Below are 25,460 nucleotides of genomic sequence, written 5' to 3'. Positions count from 1 at the left end.
ACCCCAAGCTTTTTGTTACAGTTATACATGTTTGTAGCAGCAAAATTCTGTATAACTTAGTCTTGTAGAACAAAGCTGAGACTATGGACACATTTGAGCATCGAAGAAACGTCTAATTCACATCATGCAACATTCTAAAAATTACTGCAGAATGATAATAAAGTAACTTATCTGGCTTATCATCTTTTGCATTTGCAGATGAAAGATTTTTCAAATTGTAGGTAAAATTTGTTACAACTTTACACGGGAAAAAAAGTATTTTGAGCCTTCATGAGTAGTGGTACTTGTAAAATAGAGACATCTTACTTCATGACTACAACATGCCCGTAACTAACTACTGTATATCATGAGTTGGACAACACTGACTTAATAGTAAGTCTTATTCCAATACGAAAGTGATGTATCTTTTAAAACAGCCGTACCTGCCAGTGCCTGTGGCATCCGGGGTACGATCGCTCCCCTCCGCGCCACCAGCTTGGGCACAGCCTTGGCAAAGTTTTGAGGCTTTTCATTGGAGTCGCTCGGCTCCTCCTGGTCCTCCTCCTTATCGAGGTTCAGATTGATCCCTGACAGCACAGTGATGGTTTCATACATCATTTTCAAATTATTACAGACAACAAAAATACCTCTCTTTAAGGTGTTTATGACACCAAAATACATGTTCTTATTATCTGAAATAGGAATAGTATCATTCAATTAACATAAACATTTAAAACAAATAACACACTTCTGATGTTATTTAACATCAAACCATCATAAACCATACCTCCAGCTCTTGATTCTTGCCACCAGGTAATTGGATTGAACATTGACTATACCAGTCTTTACGTCACAATAAACGCACGGCAGCCGGTTCAAAATCTTGCACCACGGCTTGTGAAAAATGTTAATTGAATTTTGATGACCAAACAGTGCTTAATTATCGTGATTAAATTCAATGAAAAGACAATTTACATTATTCAGTTTATTTGCTTCTCAAAAGAACGTTCTTTCCACGCTGAAGTGCAAATTTCCAAACCGGCAGCCATGTTCATTGTGACGTCATGACTACTATAGTCACTGAATAATGTAATTACTTGGTGGGGAGAATCAAAAGCTGGAGGTATGATGTTTTGATGGTTTGATGTTCAATTACATCAGAAGGGTATATATTTTATGCAAATGTCTATGTTATCAAACAATAATATTATGTAATTTCAGGACTTTTTGATTTTGATGTCATTTTAACAGACTCTGGCTTTTGCACATTTTATCTTCCTGTACACCTACATGTACATGTAGGTTAAGAATCAAAACAACTTTGACTTCAGCTCCCAAAACAGTCATGATATTGCTGTTTTTTCAGTGTCCATCAAGCTATATCTGTCATTGTGTGACATGCAACATCTACCTTTTTATCTTATTTACAAGAGCAAATATCCCTCACACATAGGTTTTTATACAAATCTCCTTTGACATAAGAAGACTGGAAAAACTTCAGTGGCAAGTGTCTGCTGTAAAGCCTTTGTTTGGTACGTACCGACAGGGTCGTCGTGGGAGACGGTCTGGAAACTGTAGGACAGCCGTTCAGCCTGGTCGCCATCCTGGAGTTCTCGGCGCCGGGCAAAAGCTTTGGCTATCATCCTGGTTTTATGTAACCTCCTGGGCTCATCTCCTGCCTTTCCTGTGATTCTATAGGGACAAAAATGTGAGAGGGGTTGGAACGACTCGGACATAAGCAAAGGATTATGGGAAATGTGAAAAAGGTGAAAGATGATGATCAGTTTAACCTTTAACCCTGCAGAAGAGCCCTTTTGGCACCGTGACAGCAGTTTGTCACCTGGAGTTAGTTAAGTATCTAATCTACAGTTTGCAGCAGATATTTCCACATCCACAGTGGACTTTCATCAACACTCCCATCAAGTAATGCTGAGGAACAAGTATCAGGTATTCTGACTCAAACCACACCCGTCTTTCTACCTGAACAACTGAGCAGGTTAAGTACAGGTATTAGGTACCTACCTCTTCCAGAATCTCTTCCAGGTTGCAATGGTGGCTTTAGTCCACACCCAGGTACTCATTGTAATACCTGTGCAGACAGAATACATGTCAAAGTCACACCTCCATACTTGCACCATGTTGTTGATGTTTCCGTCATGTTTATCTCTTTGGACTGTCATTGGTTTAGACCTTCCTGAATACCGTATTTTCTCGATTAAAGTACACACTTTTTTTAACACAACCTCAAACCAGCCGCAAAACGGATCCCTGGAGCTTCCAGTAACACCGATTCATCCATAAAACGTTTAGATAAGAATGTTGACATGTGAAAATAAAGTGGAACTTCAATAAAGGACACTGTTTCGTTTGTGTATTATCTATATTAATACGAAAAATAGGTACCTACCATACGACACTACTCTCATCTCAAAATAAACATACCGGTACATTTTTCAGCCTCAAAATCCACCTAGTACCTTATTTTGGACGTTTATTTTTTGGGGAAAATTTGGGCTTTAATTCACTATCTTGGGCCTAGCGGCGTTGATTCCCCCGCCGCTATGACAGCCTTTGTGAAATCTTGGCAGTACTCGTAACATATTGGTCAATCTCGATATGACGTTCAAAGTACATGTAAATGTTGCTATTCGGCCACACTGACTTTTCAAAGTACAACTTTCACATAAACAACTTTGATTGTCTTTGTTTACATCGTAAACCGAAGCACGCTGGTCAGAAACCATACTGTACGCCAGCGGTGCACAGGGTTCAAGAATTCCCAACCATGTGGCTTTGCTATCAGCAGCGCAGCAGAAAATTATTCCTTCACAGAAGAACTGTTAGACGTAAAAAGAACAAGTATAACTTTGCTTCCCTTGTGATCTAAGTTTTGAGGCCGCAAAATCTATAAAACATTTGTCCGTAAACAACAGCTCGAAACATGGCCGCCACCATCTGTTAGGCGTGTTGGCAGTTAAACTAGTATATTGCATAGCGCAGATTTCGATCTACTTTGAAATGATACCGTAAACTAGTAGAAAATACCAAATTTCGGGATGACGATAGATATAGAAGGCCGTTTATATTTTTAGAGGGTTCATTTTCAAAAATGACCGTAAAAGATTTTTCCAATTTAGCGTTTTCTAGTGTCAACGTGTAATCAGTAACTTTAGTATGTGCGGCCTGAGATGTCGAGCTACTTTTACACTCAAGCTCTGTTCAGTATTGTGGGTCCTACCGCGGGAACTCGAGATCCGAGCATCTCACAAAAAACCTTGATCCTAAAATGCTATAAAGCAAAAGTTTTGGGGTGTTAATATTTCTTTTGATAGGGGTAAAGTCTTAAGAAAATATCATTGGGTACAAGTAGCTATCTGATGATTTTGATTATATGTCATTTATGACATACCACAATTTTTCTTGATCGTTTGCCTCAAGTTCCAAGTACAAAATGCATGCTTGTACATGTATATTTTCACTTGTTGAATTTGAAAGCACCGTTGGTTCCCAGTTAGGAGTCATAGCGGGGAACCTATGCCCAATTTTTCAACAATTTGTTTTTCAACAGTCAAGATCCTACCTGCTTATCATCTTCTTTCCCTCGGACACAGTTTTCCTGTCAATTTGGTGCTTTTCCAGGGGGTATGTTTATTTCGGTGGGTAAGATTATTAGATTTTGAAGATTGGTTGCGGGGGGTATGTTTATTCTGGGGGGTATGTTCATTTGGGAGATGAGAGTACAAGTAATCTGACGTACTTAGCACCCAGTGCCTGGAGGCATGCTGCCGGGATGGTTCGCATCCCGCACGACGGAACTGTAAGTATACCACATAAATAAGACATCGATAAGACATGCATTCCTTTATTTTGTGTGTCTTTTCGAAGAAGAAATACAAATCCCGATCCCCAATGATGTTGTTGTATTGAGAAACCTTTAACTTCTGGTAACTTCGGCAGCAAAATTTCTGAAAGAAAGCACCGTAACGCCTCTTTAAAGCAGACTATTTGACAGAGGACTCCTTTCTTACAGTGTTGTACCGTAAATTCTGCCTATGCACCGATATAAACATGATAACAAGCATAGTTTTGGCAGGTATATCAAAGTTCGGATGTAGCAACGTGGCCTGCCGCGCCACTCTAAGTTTGCGTGACTAGTTTAGCAGCAGCCAAAAAAAGATGTATGACATTTACAATATTTGCATATATTTCCGAGCTGACAGAGCGTGTTGGGGCAGCACAGGGTCTGGGGCAGCAAAAGATGGCGGTTTTCTAGTTTTCGGTTGGATGTAATGCTATATTTCACAGGGAAATACCGGGACTCAAACTTAAATAATCTTTTTTACACGAAAATTGTACGAAAGTTGGCTGTCCAAATGTATAAGTAGGAGACTATTTTCGACAGCAGTCCTCTTCCTTTGACACTTGTCCGCCGGGCTGATCTGCATGCTATGCGTTGCCATAAAAACTATATTGTCACGTTCTTCAGATTTTTTTGTGAAGAAATAACTATTGGGAGAGTGTTTTCTGATCACAGCATTCTTACCCAGTGTTGTGAACATGATTGCTGTTGACAATTTTCCTCCAATGATTTGCAAATCTGTACCTCACGGCTACATGTAACCGAGCAGGGTAACCATGAAGTTCAACATGTTTTATAAAGAGTGCAAAGTATAAAGAGTAAAAAGTTCCTGCTAGAATACTGCAACAAGTTATAACACAATCACTTAATAACAAACGACTTAAATGTATTTTAAACAATTATTTGTGGTAGGAACTGGGTTCAAGACATGTGCTTGTCTTTTGGAACATTTCAACTGAGGCGTCTGCGCGGAGAAGGGGTGCATACTTATTCCAGGTTTTTCCACGTTACGTTTCAGGACTGCAAATTAGCCAGGAACTTTGCCCGAATTGGGGGAGCGTACTTTAATCGAGAAAATACGGTAGAACGTCTGCATGGGAAAGCACATACAATAGTAGGTCACAGATTTGTCTTTTTTAGATACATTAACAATGAAGTCTCACTCACCTGCACCAAAGAATGCGAACAAGTGAATCTCCATGATGATGAGGCTTGGACGACTCTTCATGGAACACTCGGGGATGGGCTGGTTGGACAGCTGCTCGGCTATTGTCACGTTAGCCTCACACCTGAGAAATAGGACCACGGGTTACACACGCAGCTTCAGGTACACATACAGGTACACTGTGCTGTTTCTATATCATTACATTTCCTCAGAGAAACACATAGACCTCCTGACCATGACTTTCAGCAATGTTGGAGGAACAATACCTGATGTAATCTCTGAAACTCTGCTCCCACTCTGCATGGTTGGAGAACTCGTACACGTGACAGGCAAAGGTGATGAACACAAATCCAAGGGCAAGAAAGGCAAAAATACCTGGAAAAAATCAAACACAACTGAAGCATCTGTAAAATTCAGATTTGTATAGTAGAAGGAAGTAAATGTGAATCATTTTCTTACCTAGACTTAGTTCTGCCAGTTCTATATTGCTACTTGAAAAAGCCATGTTAAAGATTCTGCAACATGCAGCTTCATGTGGCGACAAAAGCCAGTGGAAATAAAGGTCTACAACTTGTGCTCTTTGACATTTGTATTGTTACCTAGTCTGACAATAGTCTCCTTGATTTTGGTGGATGCCCTGCTACTGAGAATGTCTGGGTTGTCCATCTGTAACTTCACCAAGGTGAACATTCCTATGGAAGGACAAGTAGAAAATCATTCATGTACAAAATGAATTATCCCAAGGAATGAAAAAACTACCGGGTACAGCTAATTCCCCAGTTGAAAACAACACCAAATTGTTTTTCACTGTACACGGTTGATAGATCAATGTAATGTATATAATTATCAAAGATCTCTGAGGGAGGTGTCGACACCACTTTTGTTTAAAGTTTCTTCTGCATGTACTTTTCTTTTGGCCCGCAGCTGAATTGTGAAAGATAAATTTAAATATGCACTGGCCACTAGCTACATGTAGGAGTTGTAAATCTAGCCCTTATGATATTTACATTCATTTGGTAGCAGATATTGCTATTCATTTGGGTAATAACAATATTATAGTTCTACATTTGCCTTTGCGAGAAGACTATGTTTTCAGACTGCTGTGATGGCGTGGCTGTGGACACAACAGCATAACTCAGGAAGCTGTGGATGGCTGTTCATGATATTTGGAAGGTGGGTCGGTACATGATATCAGTAAGACTTTGGGCAACTTTGAGAATGGCCTCCTAGCAGCTTCATACGGCACTGCAGTATAACTTGTATGTTTGTTTGTGTGTTTGTTTGTTTGTGCAAAGAATAACTCAAGATGCTGTGGACGGATCTTCATATATGATAGGAGGATAGGGGTCTGGAATATGAAGGTCAAGTTCGATAATGAATCTCCTAGTGGCTTCCCTAGGTACTACAGCAGAGGCACAAAGTGCGAGGTCAAATTTTCTGGAAGTGCTACGGTTGTGATTTTTGTGTTGCGGATAGAGCTCTTGGGTCAGCGAATAAAGGAATTACAGGGACTGATTTTGTTTCAGACTTTCAAAGAGATGGCTTGGGTGCTGCTTTACATAATCAAATACATATCATGAAAATCAGAAGCTAATTTGCATAATCAATGAGGAAAATATATGAATTCACTGCATTTCATGATAGGACATATTAAGTAATTGAGAAAGGGCACAATATTGAAAGATGTCAATTATGTAAATGGTACCTAATTTGCATCATTGATGAGGAAATACTATAAATTATTATAATTCCATAGTGGTAAATGATGGGAATTTCATTCTTGTGACATTTGGGAGCTAAGTAAAGGTGAACATTATGAGACATATACAGTAGAATCCGCTTAACTGCACCACCCATTTGTCAGCGGTTTTGGTGCAATTATCCGGCTGGTGCAATTATGCGAAATTCCCAGCTGCACCGCACCACCATGATTTTTTCTCTTCACAGGCTGGATAACACCCCGAGTCGAGACTTACTCGACCTTAGTAGCTAACGTACCAGTTCTTCTCATAGAACCAGCAAAATATTGAGTGCACAGGTCCAGTTTGATCAGTGACAGATCATTCTCCTTATAGCAGAGCCAAACCCGCGTACACCTCGTTCCGGCGAATGCAGGAAGTTTCTACGACGCGGATTCAGCTCTGCCATCACGTCAGCACCGTACCATCAAAAGCGACTGTTATGTCCACTTACGCTTCTACAGCCATTGCCGAGTCGCTGTTTGGTTTCCGACTGAATGTGACATAAAGACGCCGGTCTTTTATTATTGCAGCAGTATGTGACAATAGCGATGCCGCGATGCGAAATCAAATTCCCACAAACTTGAATGCATTCACAGTAATTAGACAGTGCACAGGTAGAGACCAAGTTTTAAACATATTGGCGGTATTGCGCCTTTACATCGGCAGGTATCGGCTCATTTATACGACGTTTGCTGATTTTTAGAGCACCTTTTTAGTTAACTTGTAGACGATTTTTTTTTAATTTTGGTGCAGTTATCCGGCATTGGTGACAATGTGCGGTGCAGATATGCGGAGTCACTAACAATGCAGTGAATGGGAACCAGTTTGGGATTTTGGGATTTGGTGCAATTAAATGGAGTGTGCGTTTATCCGAGGTGCAATTAAGTGGCTTCGTCTGTACCATGCAAATCAGGGTCTAATTTACATAATTTATGAAGAAATGTTATAGTAGCCTTCTTAATTAAGACTTTAAGTTCATACTTTGAACTTATTGTTTTATTTGGGTTGAGAAGATTATCATCTGATATAATATATACTAACGAGCACCTTATTTGCAAAATCAATCAGAAACACAGGTCATGGAACTCTAGTATACTATAATACTAGAACAGACGAATTATAGTGTCTTCTGTTCTAGTACCAAGTAGCTTTTGAATCTTGACTGTTGCTTTCTTTGAACATTGTGTCACAAAGAATTGTGAAATCAGAACTTAACAAGCAAAGATCAACCACAGTTAAAAGCACAAAACTGCTACATCACACCTACCACAGCTGAGGTCCCATTATGTTGAGCATGTCAGGCAGAAAATAAGGGCAGTAAGTTTGTCAGACATAGATTACCTGACTGGTTTCAATACATACAAATTTAGATTGGGCATGGTGTTATCATAGTAAGGAGAACATCTTCAAACATGTACAGGAAAGATTTCATCTCAGATAGAAAATCTTTTCTACAAGCAGTACAATAGTGATTCATTCAACTCACATTGCATTGGAAGGGCAAATCATTTCATAGCATCGGGATTGACTAGGGTTCCAGAAATTCATCATTGATTTCTGCTCATTTACTGTCAAACTTGCACAGATTAAGACTGTACTCTATTCCACACTTTCGTGCTTTATCGTTTCAAACTGACCTGAGAATTGTTCAGTATACAGTAACGCTGTCAGCTGTATTACTCCTTCTAATCTACGAAGTTTAGCCTCCCGACCAATACACTTCGTTAGTTGCAGTATTAACCGCTGAACTCCATGGGTCAATAATATGTTGCACAGCAGGGTTGAACAAGTATGGTTGCCCGATTGCCCGGGGCAAGTGAAAGTGCTGTTCGGGCAAGTGGATATCCTCCCCCACTTGCCCGATCGGGCAAGTAAGATTTTTTCATGCAGTCTGTTTCAAAACAAACTTTATTCCAGTAAAAGGATCACAAAAACACCACACCACAATGTATCTTATCATTAGAAACTACATTTCTCTCAAAATATTCCAAAAGATTATGAATTCAACCCAAAACAGGACAATTTGGCTCACATAGTACATGTAAACAAACACCCATGGCTCTCTCAGTTCGTAGACCTGCTGGCATGAAACTTTGCAACATCAAATCCTTTGAAACATGATATCCCTGTGAGCACTCTCTCAATGTAGCATTTTCCTTCTTTCATTGAACAGCAACATTGTGGATATGACACACTCTGAGGGTTCCCACAACATTTTAACTGATTGAGTGTATATTCAGGATATTCTAAATTTCTGTTCAACTTCTAAATGTTAATACTGCAAAAAATCATTTGAAGGTGTTGTTTGATGTACATGTGTGGATTGATATTGACTAATGTTATCTAGATAATAAAAATTTCACGACAATGATTCAAAACTGGCCATATCATAAGAACCATGTTTAGTTATATTAGATCCACAACATTCTGAATGTAACTTTTCCATCATATGACAAATACCTGATTTTTTCTTCTGTTTACTAAAGAAATGGGAGAATAATAATAGCCCTCAGTGAACACAGGAATATTGTAGTACTGGATCTAAGGAATGATCGATACACAACATTTGCTGAAAACTTGAATGTTGTTCTTTATGTTAAATAAGCCTGTGTCTTTACCTTGGACTTTTTGCCAAAATTTTTTTCCGTATCGCTCTGATCTTATTCTGAAAAATCTGAGAAGCAACAAATGACATTGGCGTGGTTTAAGTGAAAGAAGATACGTTGTAATATCATGCTTCTTGTTCAAGTTTTTGTCATTTCCCGTAAGTACGGTCATGACATCCACACAGCTTGGTCTTGTAGTTAAAACTTTTTTGCTATAATTACATGCTTAACAAGACGTTTTTACTGAAAAAGAACAGAATTCATTACCGCAAGCAAAGATGCAAAGAAAAAATGTCATTTAGATTTCGGGCAAGTCAAAAGTTGGTTTGGGCAAGTAGATTTTTTTTCTACTTGCCCGATAGGGCAAGTGAATTTTTGAAAACTTGTTCAACCCTGGCACATCTTCTACAAATATTCAATGCATTTTGAAACCCATAAGTAGTGCTGCATACCTGTACATGGAATAGGAAGTGGACTTGTAAAAACACTTAGGTCCAGGTAAAAAAAACACAACTTAGCATCGGGTACCAGATCCTGAAAAAAAATACCCCTCGCTTGTCCTTCTTGTAAACCATCTAAAACCTTCCATAAATAGTGAAATTTGCACCGGCAAACTGTTCTGAGAAATTCCCGACATCTGGATCATGTGAAACATTTCAATCAACCAATCAGAGCACAGGTTATCTGAGGTGAGCCAATCAGAGCTCAGAACATGCGGGCATGTTGCATATTCTTTAGTATTCAACATGGCGCCCTCGGCCCCCCGGCTCAGCTTGTTGTGAAATTACAGTCACTGTGGTGGAAATACCTTTCGTTTCACAAGTGTATCTTTTAATATCCCAGTAGAAATGGAACTGGTCTATGACTGGTCCTTCTATACAAATCCTTTTGAGGTTCTCGGCTTTTAGTCGTACTCTGTCCATGTTTGCAGGACACAAATGGTTTGCAGACAAATTATGACTTAAATGACGCTTGTACAAAATTTGAAAGACCGACTTGAATCTTGAAAAACAAGTTTTTAATGAGATCAACATATGCGAAAGGTGCTGACACCAATTGTTTTCAAGTATTACAATACCAAACTAAACAGGAGTGTAATTTTCCGACAGTCAACGCTGTCCTTATGCCCCCAGCTTCAGTGGAAAACACAAAATGCTGGTGCAAATTTTTCCATTTTCTACCGACTTCTCAAAATGTGCCACTGTCTGCACTCAGGCTATCCAGATCTAGACAAGGCAGTCATTTGACAGGAGGACGCCCCTCTGGCAGATAAATTGACTGACCGTTTATAGTTTTGCATGTTTATTTTTCAAGTTGCGTGTAAAATTTATGCCAACATGCAATTCTACATGTAACTGAAATAAAGCTTTTCTAGCACAAATATGTCAAGGGTTCAGGTTCCGACTTAGAACCTCTGGACCTGAAATCTAGTCCTGAATTTGAACCTGGACGTAAGTTTAGGTACGCAGCACTACCCATAAGTGTTCATTCAGTGTGTACATACATGTAGCTTTATCCTAGCCCCTTCTCCTACAGAAAATTGAATGAAATGCAGTTTCCCCCCTGATTACAATACATCATGGTTAACTAGAAACATAGAAGTCGTACCATTGCCCAGGAACCAGAGCCCACTGGCCAACACCACAGCTACCGGTGCCAGCAGGAAGCCTGCCCGATATTCGTGGTTCTGGTACCCCACGAAGCAAATACCACTCAAAGAGTCGCCATCAACCTGATAAACAACAAGAACACAAATTATGCTGGTAAATACACAGGTTTCCATTACTACAGTAGGGTAGAGTCTCATCTGTTGGTGATACATACATGTAGCAAGGAACTAAGAGGTGGCCTTTAAGTAAAAGAATTAACATAAATCGAGGCAGACACATAAAAATACAGAAAGCAAGAAAACACCCAACTGCAATTTGGTGAATTTTGCTCCCAATATATCTCCACAGAACAGTCATGTGACCTCTAACAGTGTACTGAGATGTCCACCCACCTGCCTCATGGCTATAATCATCACAGACAGCACCAATGGCACGCTCCAGGAGATGAGGTGGAAGTACGATGTTTTCCCACTGAGCGCGTCCTTGCACGACCCCAGGGCTCTGAAGGACTTATGCCAGGCAAACGCTAGCATGACAAACCAGGTGACCCCAGCCATCATGAAGTAGTACACCAGGAAGAACACAACGACACAGGACAGGTTCTGGCCATCACTGCACAAACAAACAACATTACAACCATTACATTTACATAGTTACATATTGCAGAGTTTGTAAGCAAGCCAGTTGTGCAGCAGGTACATGTATTTGTGATATAATGGCAGCTACTTTGCTTTGACTTCTTAGAATAGTTAGATTCTGTTGAAACTTTGTTAGATAAGGATGCTGATGAGTTAATAACTATACAAACTGTGCTGTACATATATCAATCATAAAAGCCATCTCTCTATGCCCAAGTGTTTGTACTTAACTTAAGTATAGAAGAAGACTGACACATGTACCTGGGTTCTGTATACAAGAAGACTGACACATGTACCTGGGTTCTGTATACAAGAGGACTGACACATGTACCTGGGTTCTGTATACAAGAAGACTGACACATGTACCTGGGTTTTGTATACAAGAAGACTGACACATGTACCTGGGTTCTGTATACAAGAAGACTGACACATGTACCTGGGTTCTGTATACAAGAAGACTGACACATGTACCTGGGTTCTGTATACAAGAGGACTGACACATGTACCTGGGTTCTGTATACAAGAGGACTGACACATGTACCTGGGTTCTGTATACAAGAGGACTGACACATGTACCTGGGTTCTGTATACAAGAAGACTGACACATGTACCTGGGTTTTGTATACAAGAAGACTGACACATGTACCTGGGTTCTGTATACAAGAAGACTGACACATGTACCTGGGTTCTGTATACAATGTACCTGGGTTCTGTATACAAGAAGACTGACACATGTACCTGGGTTCTGTATACAAGAGGACTGACACATGTACCTGGGTTCTGTATACAAGAGAACTGACACATGTACCTGGGTTCTGTATACAATGTACCTGGGTTCTGTATACAAGAAGACTGACACATGTACCTGGGTTCTGTATACAAGAGGACTGACACATGTACCTGGGTTCTGTATACAAGAGAACTGACACATGTACCTGGGTTCTGTATACAATGTACCTGGGTTCTGTATACAAGAAGACTGACACATGTACCTGGGTTCTGTATACAAGAAGACTGACACATGTACCTGGGTTCTGTATACAAGAAGACTGACACATGTACCTGGGTTCTGTATACAATGTACCTGGGTTCTGTATACAAGAAGACTGACACATGTACCTGGGTTCTGTATACAAGAGAACTGACACATGTACCTGGGTTCTGTATACAATGTACCTGGGTTCTGTATACAAGAAGACTGACACATGTACCTGGGTTCTGTATACAAGAGGACTGACACATGTACCTGGGTTCTGTATACAAGAGAACTGACACATGTACCTGGGTTCTGTATACAATGTACCTGGGTTCTGTATACAAGAAGACTGACACATGTACCTGGGTTCTGTATACAAGAAGACTGACACATGTACCTGGGTTCTGTATACAAGAGGACTGACACATGTACCTGGGTTCTGTATACAAGAGAACTGACACATGTACCTGGGTTCTGTATACAATGTACCTGGGTTCTGTATACAAGAAGACTGACACATGTACCTGGGTTCTGTATACAAGAGGACTGACACATGTACCTGGGTTCTGTATACAAGAGGACTGACACATGTACCTGGGTTCTGTATACAAGAGGACTGACACATGTACCTGGGTTCTGTATACAAGAGGACTGACACATGTACCTGGGTTCTGTATACAAGAGGACTGACACATGTACCTGGGTTCTGTATACAAGAAGACTGACACATGTACCTTGGTTCTGTATACAAGAAGACTGCCACATGTACCTGGGTTCTGCTATTCTCATGGTCCCATCTGATCTACAGACGATGTCATCCCGTGCTCCCTCGCTGAACTGAGCCAGCCAACCAATACTGCCCACAAAGAAGCAGCCATTGATGTAGAACAGGATGAGGGCTGGATACCGACTAGAGTTCTTCCAGTCCACCAGGAATGTAGCCTGTTGGCAGCAGGATCAAACAATCACATCTTCTAGGTCTAAAAAAAGATCTACGCACTGTCATACATTTCCAGTTATATCTAACATGTGTGAAAAAAGTTACAAACTCTAACCAACTCATGCAGAGGAAGCTCCTGAAGGGTTAACAACCGCAGGTCAGGGGTCACAGGCAAACGGAACATGGACAATACTGTAATTCTTGATTCGTTAACTGTAACTTAATTTTAGCTGATTTAGCGGTCACTAGTCAAGAGCTAAAATATTTGCAAATATTTGATCACTAATATTTGAGACAGTAATGTTTGTTCCCACTGTTAAAATTAAGTGACGTGACCTGCTCCATTTTCCCCCAACCTCTATATATTTCCTGCCGCTATATTAAAATGTATGCACTTTGCCAAACATACAACAAAAGTTCGAAAGGAGGTCAAAGCAGGGCTGGACTAGTCCATTTGCCTGATTGCTCCGGGCAGGTGAGAGCTCCAATCGGGCCAGCAGATGTCCTAAGTACACTGTAGTGGCCAGATCGGGCCAGTATGATTTTTGGACTCCCCCATGTATCAGTGTTTGGGACAAATCAACTGATTCATTTCCCATAAAAATATCATATGTCAAAAGTACGCCCATTTTGTCAGAAAATGCATTATAAGTCCCTAGCATGTTCTATCCTATCTTTGTAAACATTGCCCAACTTTTGTGAGCCTTTTTTGCCATACGACCACCATTCGGCGGTCGTATGGCATACAGAATGATCTGATGTTGGGCGCCGGGCGGGCGCCGGGCCGGTGCATGCATGCTTTGACATTTATACCTGCCAAACAGCACGGCCCGGCATGTACACTTTCTTCTGTGGGCCCAAGATAGAAAATGCTGCACGGTTGCAAAATATTACAATGTAGATTGATATTCAACCATGCAAACGATGTGGTAAAACAATATAAAGTTTCCCTTTAAAAGTTTATGTTTTGTAATGGACATGAATCGTTAAAATGTTTCGTTTGTACAACACCGGGATATGTTGCAATGCATTATTGTTGTATATACTATCATACCGCAGCAGGGCGTACTTAGGCATTTCCGCCGGCATCCGTGGCTGTATGCCGTGTCAGATCCCCATAAATGGCCATATTATTACCACAAAATGACACAAAAAGGAACTGATTTTGTTAAGAAAATGGACAAAAAGGTGACCAAAATATGGTGCAGTGAAGTGAGATTCAAAGGTTAGGTACTAGTACCTTTAGAAAGCCACGAAATTCAGTCCAGCCAAAATGGCTCAGTTGGTAGCGCATGGAGTCTGACGCTTGTGGGGACTTGTAGGTCCCCGGTTCGAACCCAGCTACTACCTTTCCTTTCTTTTTCTGTTTTTTTTTATTACTTTTTATACAAGGAGGAAATATATTGTTTTTGCTGGCGTGTTCTTCATCTTTTTCTTCTTCTTCTTCTTTTGCATAATTTATGCAGGAACTTGTATATCCCATACGATAAATGCTACAGATGTCATATTTGATTTGTAGGTGCCTTTAGGAAAGGTGAATGCACCACATTGGCATATTTTATGCAAAAACTTTCATTTCATTTCTTCCAAATGCGCCCCAGTCAGCTTTTCTTAAAAGCTTTCTTCAAGCTGACTTTGAAAACAGTTTATTTTATACCAAGCTTCACAAAACTGGAAAAAAACTTAACACTGCACTTGTGCAATTTAGTTCTTTTTACAAACTTTACTTCAACCGTTTCATCCCCACCACAATGAGGTCGTATGGCCAGCTTTTTTTAGAAGCTCTTGTTTAAAAAGCTTTCTTGAAGCTGACTTTGAAAACAGTTTATTTCATACCAAACTTCACAAAACTGAATAAAACTTAACACTGCACTTGTGCAATTTAGTTCCTTTTACAAACTATACTTCAACCGTTTCATCCCCACCACTATGAGGTCGCATGGCCAGCTTTTTTTAGAAGCTCTTGTTTGGAAAGGGATCAGGTGATGAGACTCTCCTAGTCTTACGACCTTTGACAGCCAGCAGACATGCAGAGGGAGTTGTTTATGGCGTTCCTCTTCCAAACTGCCATACGGCTTAAGATATGAGGAAAAAAATGAAGGAGATACCATGCTAACAGCCGCAAAGATGAGATTGTTGGCAAAGAGATCTTCCCACACGAGCAGTAGGACCCATAGATTATGGAGGCTACAGACACAGTACAGTTTTCTGACCACTCACCAAAGTGAAGAATGTAAAAACGACAGTCACAGCTCCAAACCCAGCAATGAACTTGTGGATCCGCTCATGCTCAGCATCTGTGAAGAGTGGATTTTGACACTGGATGCCGCAGCCTTCTACACCTTCATAGAAGCTTTTCTCATTATCTGTTTCCACCAGGGGTCGCTCACAACCGCCTGTTACATTGAACTTGATCTTCTTCACTTCATTCTAGAAAAAGGAGGAGCAAAATGAGAAGAATTTCAATGTTAGATTTATAAAAAGATGACTTAATTCGCCTGAAGTTGCTACATACAAGTACATTACAGTAACTGTACAATCATTATGATAAACTACATTTTCCCCAGGTATGCATTCAAAGTACTGTACCTGGACTGAAGAAAGGTTTGCAATATACATTACAATAGAAAAGTTCAGCCTTTATAACTATAAATTATAATATCAATATCATAGATTTCACACATTAATCTACAGGAAGACTGGAGCAACAATGTATGTAAATCATGGAAACTTTGTGATGATTTAAGCACAGTCATGTGATGACAGGGCACCAAATTCATTGTTGGAAAAAAAGTGTTGGAGTTTTTATTGCACTACATAAGATAAAATTGAATCTGAGCAAAACATAATTACGTTTAACGCAAACTTCAATCTGTCATTCTATAGCTAATTTCAAACAAGTAATACATCAAATCAAGTACAACAAAAGGTCAAATTGCTTGTTGCAAATTGCTTTTTGACAAAGGGAGTTGTGTCGCAACCTAGGGGGGTCGGGGGGTATGTGCCTTTCAAAACGCAAGAAATCGGTAGACTATGTTGCCACACATTGCTGTTTACTTCTCACACTCCGTTTTACCTCTATACTTGTGTTTTCAGGTACGTCAGGGACTCAGAGTTCACGCCCTTCCACGGCATTCACACCGTCAAACAATACAAGCACGCACAAAATTGAAGCAATCCTGATGAAAGTTTATTAGATAAATAAAGCAGAATGTACTTCCTAATAAGTTCCTATTACCGTCACCAGTTTTCAACACAATAAAAGACATTTGCAAATCTTTGTCTTCTTGAATGGATAATTACAATGTGCTAGTTCTATAATTTACTCGGAGGCGGATAGCCTCCTTCGCAGACTTCCTATGAACAGCGGTGTATATATTGGGGGGGGGGGGGGGGGCAAGGTTCTCTAAAGGGAGTTGTGTAGCCAAGGGAGTTGTGTAGCCGAGGGACGCTGTTCATATCCAGTCTGCTTCAAGTCGGGCCCAGCAAAGGAAAGGTGATTAAGACAGCCATTCATAGAAGCTATTGGCATGTTCGCGCAAGGGTAATTCACATGTTCCCGCAAGGGTAATTCACACGTACACGAGGAACAATTGACTGAATGGCCCCGGCACACGCCTGGTTTGTTACGGGAGTTTACAGCTGAAACAAAACATTAATAACACACCAGTCGGGGTCAGAAACGGAGGCTAGTCAGGGCTCGAAGTTAACTATGTCCCTATGTCCCGGGGCCACCAAAATTTGACCTGGGACAACTCAATAATCAATTCGGGACATATTTGGGACAATCAGGGCTCCTGAGTGCCACTGTGCTCCTCCCTTGTGAAACTGTATACTGGTCCCACCCACTGTTTTTGGTGTGGTACTAGTCTTCTCAAAATCAATCATCATTTATCACTCAGCATAGTGAAAGGAAAGCCTGTCCCAGCTAGGCTGTGGCACATGTCTGCTCCCCTGACAGGGGGTCAGCAGAGGGATGGTCACACCTCATTTACTTGACTAAGGTTTGCCCTGCAAGATTAGAAATCAAATATTTTCGGATTTATTCTACCTCCCCAAGAACCACCGCATCAATGAAGTCTTTAAACTCTGCAGAATTATGCTTTTTCTTTTATAACCTAATAATACATTATTTCAGGTTGTTAACAATATTTCTGGTTGTTAACTTTGTTGAAACTTGTGTTTACTACTGAGTGTATATACCTTTGTATGTATTATATTTTTCAAATTTCATGCAATTTTCTATTTTACAATACACAATTTTGTATATAACTAAAAAAAATATTCTAACACAGATTGGCTTGGGCTCAGGTCCTGACTTGAGTATAGGTCCAAACCTGAACATGAACCTCTGGAACTGAATGCAGACCCCACACTAAGTTCATATCTTTGGCCCTGGTTGGGACACTTCAGGACACTTTCGGGACAGTTGAAATCCACTTTTGGGACAATGTTGGGACAGTAGGGGAAAAAGTTAATTTCGAGGCCTGCTAGTTTAAAACTATCTCTTCAATCAATGTGGGCATTTATTCTGTTGAAGGCAGCCGGACAGTTTGTCGGATTTCCAAATTTAGCCCGGAACCGGCAGAAATGGGGAGGGGGGGCACGCAAGGTCGCTGAATTAGACGATCACTTTAGAAAGCAAAGACATGCCTTAGTATGCAACATCATCTTCAGCTCCTTCGCGAAATCAAATCGATTTGCCATGGCCAGCTAGATCGCTAGTCCCATGAAACAAGCTCTCCTTTGACGGCGGCTTTCATGGTCTGCAACAAGATCTTGTAGTGGACAAATAACCACTACCATCGTCGAGACGGTAGTACGTGTATCTGGTAACAAATTGACTTTCCTTGACCTATAGCCAGGCCGACAAAACAATCTTTGCTTTCTGTGGGAAGTTGAAATGTTTTGATTTTTTGTAACCGATTGTGATCCCGGTGACCGTCAGGAAATGGCAGGGTCGGTGAATTCGGGGGCGTGACAACTCACTGCCGGGAGGTGCGTGCGGTTTATTGGGGGCCACGGGACGTAGGAGTTCACCAGTCTATGTCGATAGCCCCTAAGTGTTTTTTAATTTCCCTTTGCTGGGCCCGACTTGAAGCAGACTGGATATGAACAGCGTCCCTCTGCTACACAACTCCCTTGGCTACACAACTCCCTTTAGAGAACCTTGCCTCCCCCCCAATATATACACCGCTGTTCATAGGAAGTCTGCGAAGGAGGCTAGAGACGGAGAGGACAGTAAGTCAGTGGGCGTGCAGACTGCAAGAGTCATGCCACGAAATCGTCAAGGTAGGTAATATTTACTTCATATAAATGATCCTATGTAACGGTCTCCTACATCATCGTTGAAACTGTTTCAAAGAAATATACTTACGAAACGAAAAAGGACTACTCTAGTCGATGTAACATTCACTCAATGCCGTCAATGGATGCGGCTCATTTGAAGTTCTAAACCAACAAGATGGCCGCGCTAATAGAACAAGAAGCTACGTCATCTTTTGAAGTTGCGGGTTGATAGGTCATAGGACCGTACCAACTTGCAATTTGGGCGAGTTGTTTTTTAGAAGAGTGGCATTGTGATCATCGCTTTAAAAGTTGACAATTTTGAAACACAAAAGTTCGTCCATCTAATCTAGCATCTAAAAAAGTACAGCTACGTAACATAACAATAATAAAAGTCGTCTGCCCTGCTGACACATTTAGGCTAGTGCAGGATCCTTCTGGGGGTAAATCCGCGCTTCCTGCCACGTGTATGGCACGCTCCTTGAGTCAAATTTCCCGCCCACAGTGTATCGCTATCCAAACAAGGAGCGCCCGCTCGGCCTTCGCGCTGAGAGAAGACGCCCCGCGGGTAGCCTGGCGCATAGAAACCGCCCTCCGCTGAAAGTGCAGGCCGGTGTTTGAGCGTGGTAACACCGTGGTTTCTTCAAATGCGGATGTTCATTGTATCTTTACCAACGATTTTTTTTATTTTTGTCCGTCAAAGTTTACGGATTGGTTTTAGAAAAAGTCCGTAACACGCAGCAAAGTCCCGTAAATTTACGGCAAAACTGGCGCTGGCTAGAGCCCTGATACGTACTATTCTTTTTTCCTACATGTACGTACTGCGAGTCGTACTGCAAGCCAAAGATCAGGTCTTGGCGTCAATTTTCCAAGAGCAAATTGAACGAAATCGCGACACAAACTTTGACAAGATGGCTGCAGCCGGTGTGTTCTCTGCATCCAAACATAAAAAAGGGAGATCACGATCATATTGTAAGTTGATAGACGCTATGATATTTCTCCATATAAAATCGAAGGACAACAAGAAGTTGGGTGTGATTTCAGTGAATTGTATTGGTTTCTGGGACATATATCAACTTTTATTGTAACGATGTGTTTGCTTTGTGCTTTATTACGTTGTGATGCTGTCATCATTCAGGTGTTTTATGTTTGATGCGAGCCTTTGGCTGAGTTCTTCTCAGTTCTAGATATAAACCGCTTGTAAAATCCTTAGAGCCGCGAATATCCGTATAACTGTCATTTAAAAAGTACAATGGGGGATTCAGACATTCAACACGACATTCAGAGGCGCTCCTTGTGCAAGTGAATCTTCTATTCCCCGCGGCCAGGACAGTCGGCACTTTTGAAGATCTTAGAGATTACGGGGGCCACTGGGCCAGGGCCGCCCGGCAATTTCATCGGTACCAGGCGTGAGTTTGATGTTTTTGAGGCGTGCAGCGCTCCGCCCTTGGCCCTGGACTGCTAACAATGTGTAACAGAGAACCCTGGGAGTACATCGTAGGCTTCTTTCTTACTAAAAGAGCGGTTGTTCCAAGATTCTAGTTCCACTGGTGACAGAAATTAGCCTCCCTTCAAAATTTTGTTTGGACGCACTCAGCCCAGCTGAGTGCGTCTTTTCCAAAAAAAGTGAGGCCAAGGACGCAGAGGTATGCCTGGCGGGAACGCTGCCATAGACAAAAAACAAGGGTTCTTTTGTGAAAAATGTATATTTACACTTTGAGAACTTTAGATGACATAATAATTTGAACCACCAAGTAACAAAAGAGAGTGGTATATATATGTACATGTACATGTATCTGTCTGATAGCACTCGCCAAACACCACTCAGTCACATAAAACAGAGAACATGCTTCTACCAAAAGTAAACCTGGTTCATTTGCATATTATAAAATGGGGAGTCTAAATTGGGGACCGCTAAATAATATGGGAATAAGCCAGATTTTGCCGGTTTGCGTTTTCGTCGTTTATTAATGATGGAAATGTGACAGAATGGCGGGAATATGTTTGAAATAAGTAACAAATAAGTTACAAATAAGAATCTAAATGTAGATTTTTCAAACTATTTGTAGTTTTTGCCCACCAAATTCTACACTACGTCCCTTTAATGTTACGATCTGACTACTAACACGACTCAATAGACCCACCTCACATCCACTGATGTACTGGTTGTGATCCTGACATTGTAAGAAGGCAGGCCAGCCTTGTTCTTCTTCCACAATCTTACATGGCCCCCGTGTCACCGCACACATCTCATAGCTGGGCAGCTCCACGTAGCCATTCTCACACTTGGGCATGTAGACAGAGCACAGGAGAGGCTGGATCACCTCCCAGCAACGTGGAACATTCTTCAACCCTACACATCACAAACAAACATCAAAATGTACATATTAATCAGATCTTTTAAACAATAAGAAGAAGAGTTTGGAGACGACATATCTCCATGAAATATATATATATTGCAAATTAGACCCTCATTTGCATACTTAAGATTCAACCATGTTTACCTTTACATAAGGTTCCGGGTCGGAGTTCAAATCTTTATGTAGATATCTACAAGTTTGGGTCATGACCCGGTAATCTGCCGGAAGTGCGCGGTCGTCACTCTGATTTCTGGCCCCTATTGCTTGGTGATCGATTTAGCTGTGCATTTAGATTTTTTGTATCCCCTGAAAAGCCCATGAGTTGTAGTATTTTTGGGCCTGGTGAAGTTGGTTTGCCATCGAAGGATTGTTTGTATTAGTCCGCTCCAACGGTGATGCGGGTTTTTTCGCCTGATGACCCAACTAGCAGCGTTTTTAATGCATTTTCACAGAATTTGCGTCATTGGAGATTGCGATGAAATTATCACATGACTTTTTTATTTTTTTCATTTTTCAGAGACACCATTTACTAAGCTTTCTCAGCATATATGCTGTGACCCCAGGAAAACTTGTTTTTTCCGAGCAGGTTCGATCAAAAAAGTGTTAAAAAATGATTTTTTTCGGGTCCAAAATTTACATTTTACCATGGTTTCTACCCAAAATAAAGGGACAACGGACAATACCGATAAATACATCGGAAAGCGGCAGAAAACCACTTTTCGCCCATGTGATTACATTTTCCGTCCTACTTTCCTTGGCGGAATTGTAGACCGCCGACCTGAGGGTGTCAGCCTACATACGAAATCGTAAAAAAAACTCCGGTCCGAGACCTTAACGCAAACGCCATAAGTATGAAATTCCATTTATCTATCAATATGGAATTACAGTATTTTCTCAATTATGCAAAATAGGTCTTCATTTGCATAACTTTTATCTATCAACGTCCCTCTATTTCTCAGTTACAGATGTTGCATTCTTCAATAGTGACATAGTCTTACTAACTTACCATTGAATGGAGTGGGTTTATAAAATTTTCACAGTACAGTATATGGCAATTATCTTTTTACCTTTTTTCTGTATATTTTGTCTATTTCGGAGTAGTATGAGCAAATGACGGCCTTTCTAGTTTCATAGTATTTCTATCTGTTAAAGTGGCCATCCCCTGAGTCAGGCCTGACCTGATTAGTACCTAGCCTCTACCAGGCCCCGTCCTATCGTTAGGAAAATAGTAGAAATCAGCCGAGGTGCTCCGCTATACAGGGTAGGTCCACTATACAGTGAAGCTCCATTATCGATGGACGGCGCCTGTGAGGACTCGCTTAGAAGAAAGGGTATCAAATTAATCCCCCGATTATCTGTACAAAGGTCCCCGGCCGGGCCCTGCCGCAAACTCGTAGCCAAAAGCATTCTTTTCGGTCATTTATACCCACGTGGCGCACACGTGTACGATCGACTACCATCGCAGTACAAAAAATAACACAGATAACTACAACAGAGGACAAAAAAATGTGACTGAAACTATGATTCAGAGCACTGGACTGGACCGTTATGACTTCAAACTTTCGTGATCTCTGACACTTCCTGTCCGCATGTTCGATGACCGGCGGCCCCTGTCAGGCCCGTCACGGACGAGTCGGAAAGCAATAAAAGGATTATTTAGCTACTTCGCACCTATTAGATAGCGATTAATGGACATCAAACGAGATACCGAGTCCTCACAGGCTCTGTCCATCGATAATGGAGCTTCACTGTATAGCGGACCTACCCTGTATAGCGGAGCACCTCGGCTGATTTCTACTATTTTCCTAGCGATAGGACGGGGCCTGGTAGAGGCTAATTAGTACCGGTACCAGTCCAGCACCGGTCCAGTAGGGTTCAGGTATTTTGGACCTATACCTAATTGATTGTACCCGGTACTGTATCAGTACAGTGTACCGGTACACAGCTCTAGTGCATACGTTATTGGAATATATTTCGGCATCCTGAAAGCCCCATTAAAAAACACTTCTGACCATTTGATATACCGTATTTTCTTGATTTTAGTACCGAACTTGTCAAGATCCAAAAAGTGTCTCGGGATATCGCCAAAGCGGGGCGTACTTTGTTTGAGGTCACTGTCCCGACAAATTGGAACAGAACCTCAAACCAGCCGGAAAAAGGATGATAGTTTAGATAAGAGCACCTAATGGGGGACCGTAGCGACTGGAGGAAGAGGGTTGACTTAGTCCGGGCAACCCACCCGACATGATGATGATGATGTTTAGATAGGAATGTTGACGCGTGAAAATAAAGTTGAACTTCAATAGACGACAGTTTTTCTTATGTGTATCATTGATATTAACAGGAAAAATAGATACGTACCGAACTAGTACACAAGAAATCTAATGTACTGAGCACCCGGCGCCCAGATCAAGTCATGCCGCCGGCATGGTTCGGCACCCAGCCGATCCCAGTGCCAAAGGAACCCCGAAAAGAATACCGACACCATAAGTACACCATATAAGACGTCCGTTCTGACATGAATTTGTTTATTTTGTGATTTTCGAAGAAGAAATACAAATCCCGATCCCTGGCGACGATGTTGTTTTGTGGTACGTTTCACTTCCGGTAACTTTGGCGGCAAAATTTTCGATAAAAAGGCACCCTAAAACATCTTCAAAACGGACTAGACAGAGAACTCCTTTCTTTTAACGTTGGCCTGTTAAAATCTGCGTATGCACCAATATAAACGTCATAATATGCATAATTTCGGCAGGTATATCAAAGCTCGGACATAGAAACGCGGCCTGTCTGGCCGCCTCCATTTCCCCACCACGAATTTAGCAGCATTTTCCCGGACAGGAAACAGCACCCTGTAGGCTTATTAGCATATCACCCACTTCCGTCCCCGGCGACGATTCTTCTTTAGACGAGAAAAACACAGCCACAGGCCCCCCTGCTGAACGTCGTGCGACTGGGTCCGAGGTGGTCGCACGACAATTCGAGGATTTCCCGTTTATTGCCGTCGCACGATTGTTTTGGCCGTCTTTAGACGGCCAAAAAATACCGTCGCCGGTGACGTCGCCCACGACGATGATCGCACGACTGTAAAATGTCGTAGGTCTAAAGAGGCCCTAAATGTGTGAACTTCCCGCAGTGAAATACAATCCTTTCAACAACATTTTCACAACATATTTCATGCTAAGAAAAAGAAAAAAATGGACTTGTTTTTGATATTCAAATGACTAAAAGCACTGAATTAGTTACATGCACTGTAGGTTTGCAGCTTTGGAAGGGTTATACAATTGCATGTGGTTCAGTCAATTTTCAATAATTTTCAATCCTAATCTACAAGCTACCAAGAAACAAGTTGTCTCCACACTACACATACCTGTGTAGACCATTGCAAACACCGTCATTGAATTGAACAATCTATAGTTTGTTCAGTTATCGGTAGTTGGCAACAAATATTTGCAAAACGTAATTCAAGTGTTTACACGGAGTAAATTGTAAACCTATTATTTAGAGTGCTAAGCACACAAGGCATGGTTACACTTTCCATAGTAGTACTGTCAACAGTAGCCTGAATTCAATCAAGCCTCTTGTGACCGCTCGCGGCCCTGTAACCACCTCGCAACCCAAGGGGAGGGGACGGAGAAACCCCCGGACAGCTGGAGTTTGCGTTATACAGACTATGTCAACAGTAAGGCACGCCGTCTATTGTACTTGTAGTGACTGAGTCCAAACTACCTTTCCCAACTCTCTTTAGTGTTGTGGGATTTCTCCCTTTGAAACACGTCACCAAAACCAAGAACTGTTAGCCTGAGTACCAGCCTCCGTAGTGACTGCTGGCTGGCATTCAGGCTAAAGAACTGTATGTACAGTATGTAGATATCTACATTGCAATCCTTGGTTTTGGTTTGGTGTGGTGAGCTCCTCAGCTCCAGGGCCGACTTTCATCCCAAACAACTACCAGGGTGTCTGTGATAAAATTTCCTTGGGGGCATGTTGGCCCTGAAATTGAGCTGCCCTGCATTACATAGGCCCTGGAAACAGTCTGGCATCCAAGCTTGGAGCTGCTGTTCATGTAGCTCTGGGGAGGGTGCCACTCACAAACCAACACCTAGCTAACCAGCTGCTGCCTCACCATGTGCCTGCAAAGCTTGTACCAAGGGGGTACCAGCTATACAGAGATAGAAAATTTTATCAACATGGGGTACAGTGACATGTAGGGCAACAAAACTGCTACTGTAGCAGGACTGTGAGGTACATGTGTACTACACCATCATGAGTACATGTCTAACTTGCATGTTCTTCACC

At 41.4% G+C, this 25,460-nt stretch overlaps 1 protein-coding gene across 1 annotated transcript in view; it reads right to left on the bottom strand.

The window, feature by feature from the left end:
* The window catches only part of LOC136423831 (protein smoothened-like), a 30,711-nt gene that overhangs the window by 3,520 nt on the left and 1,731 nt on the right, over positions 1-25,460 (bottom strand). Inside the window, exons 2-12 of the mRNA XM_066412176.1 lie at positions 20,946-21,154; positions 15,736-15,945; positions 13,345-13,517; positions 11,354-11,573; positions 10,960-11,083; positions 5,603-5,695; positions 5,270-5,378; positions 5,006-5,127; positions 2,002-2,068; positions 1,520-1,671; positions 423-566 (exon numbers count right to left, since the gene is read on the bottom strand). Of these exons, the coding sequence (XP_066268273.1) occupies positions 423-566; positions 1,520-1,671; positions 2,002-2,068; positions 5,006-5,127; positions 5,270-5,378; positions 5,603-5,695; positions 10,960-11,083; positions 11,354-11,573; positions 13,345-13,517; positions 15,736-15,945; positions 20,946-21,154 (1,623 nt within the window). The remainder of the gene's footprint in view (positions 1-422; positions 567-1,519; positions 1,672-2,001; positions 2,069-5,005; positions 5,128-5,269; positions 5,379-5,602; positions 5,696-10,959; positions 11,084-11,353; positions 11,574-13,344; positions 13,518-15,735; positions 15,946-20,945; positions 21,155-25,460) is intronic.

This window comes from Branchiostoma lanceolatum, chromosome 18 (genome assembly GCF_035083965.1).
Source record: "Branchiostoma lanceolatum isolate klBraLanc5 chromosome 18, klBraLanc5.hap2, whole genome shotgun sequence".
Taxonomy (NCBI): Eukaryota; Metazoa; Chordata; class Leptocardii; order Amphioxiformes; family Branchiostomatidae; genus Branchiostoma; species Branchiostoma lanceolatum.
The sequence above is the reverse complement of the archived record's forward strand: the minus strand, read 5'-3'. Positions and strand labels throughout refer to the sequence as shown.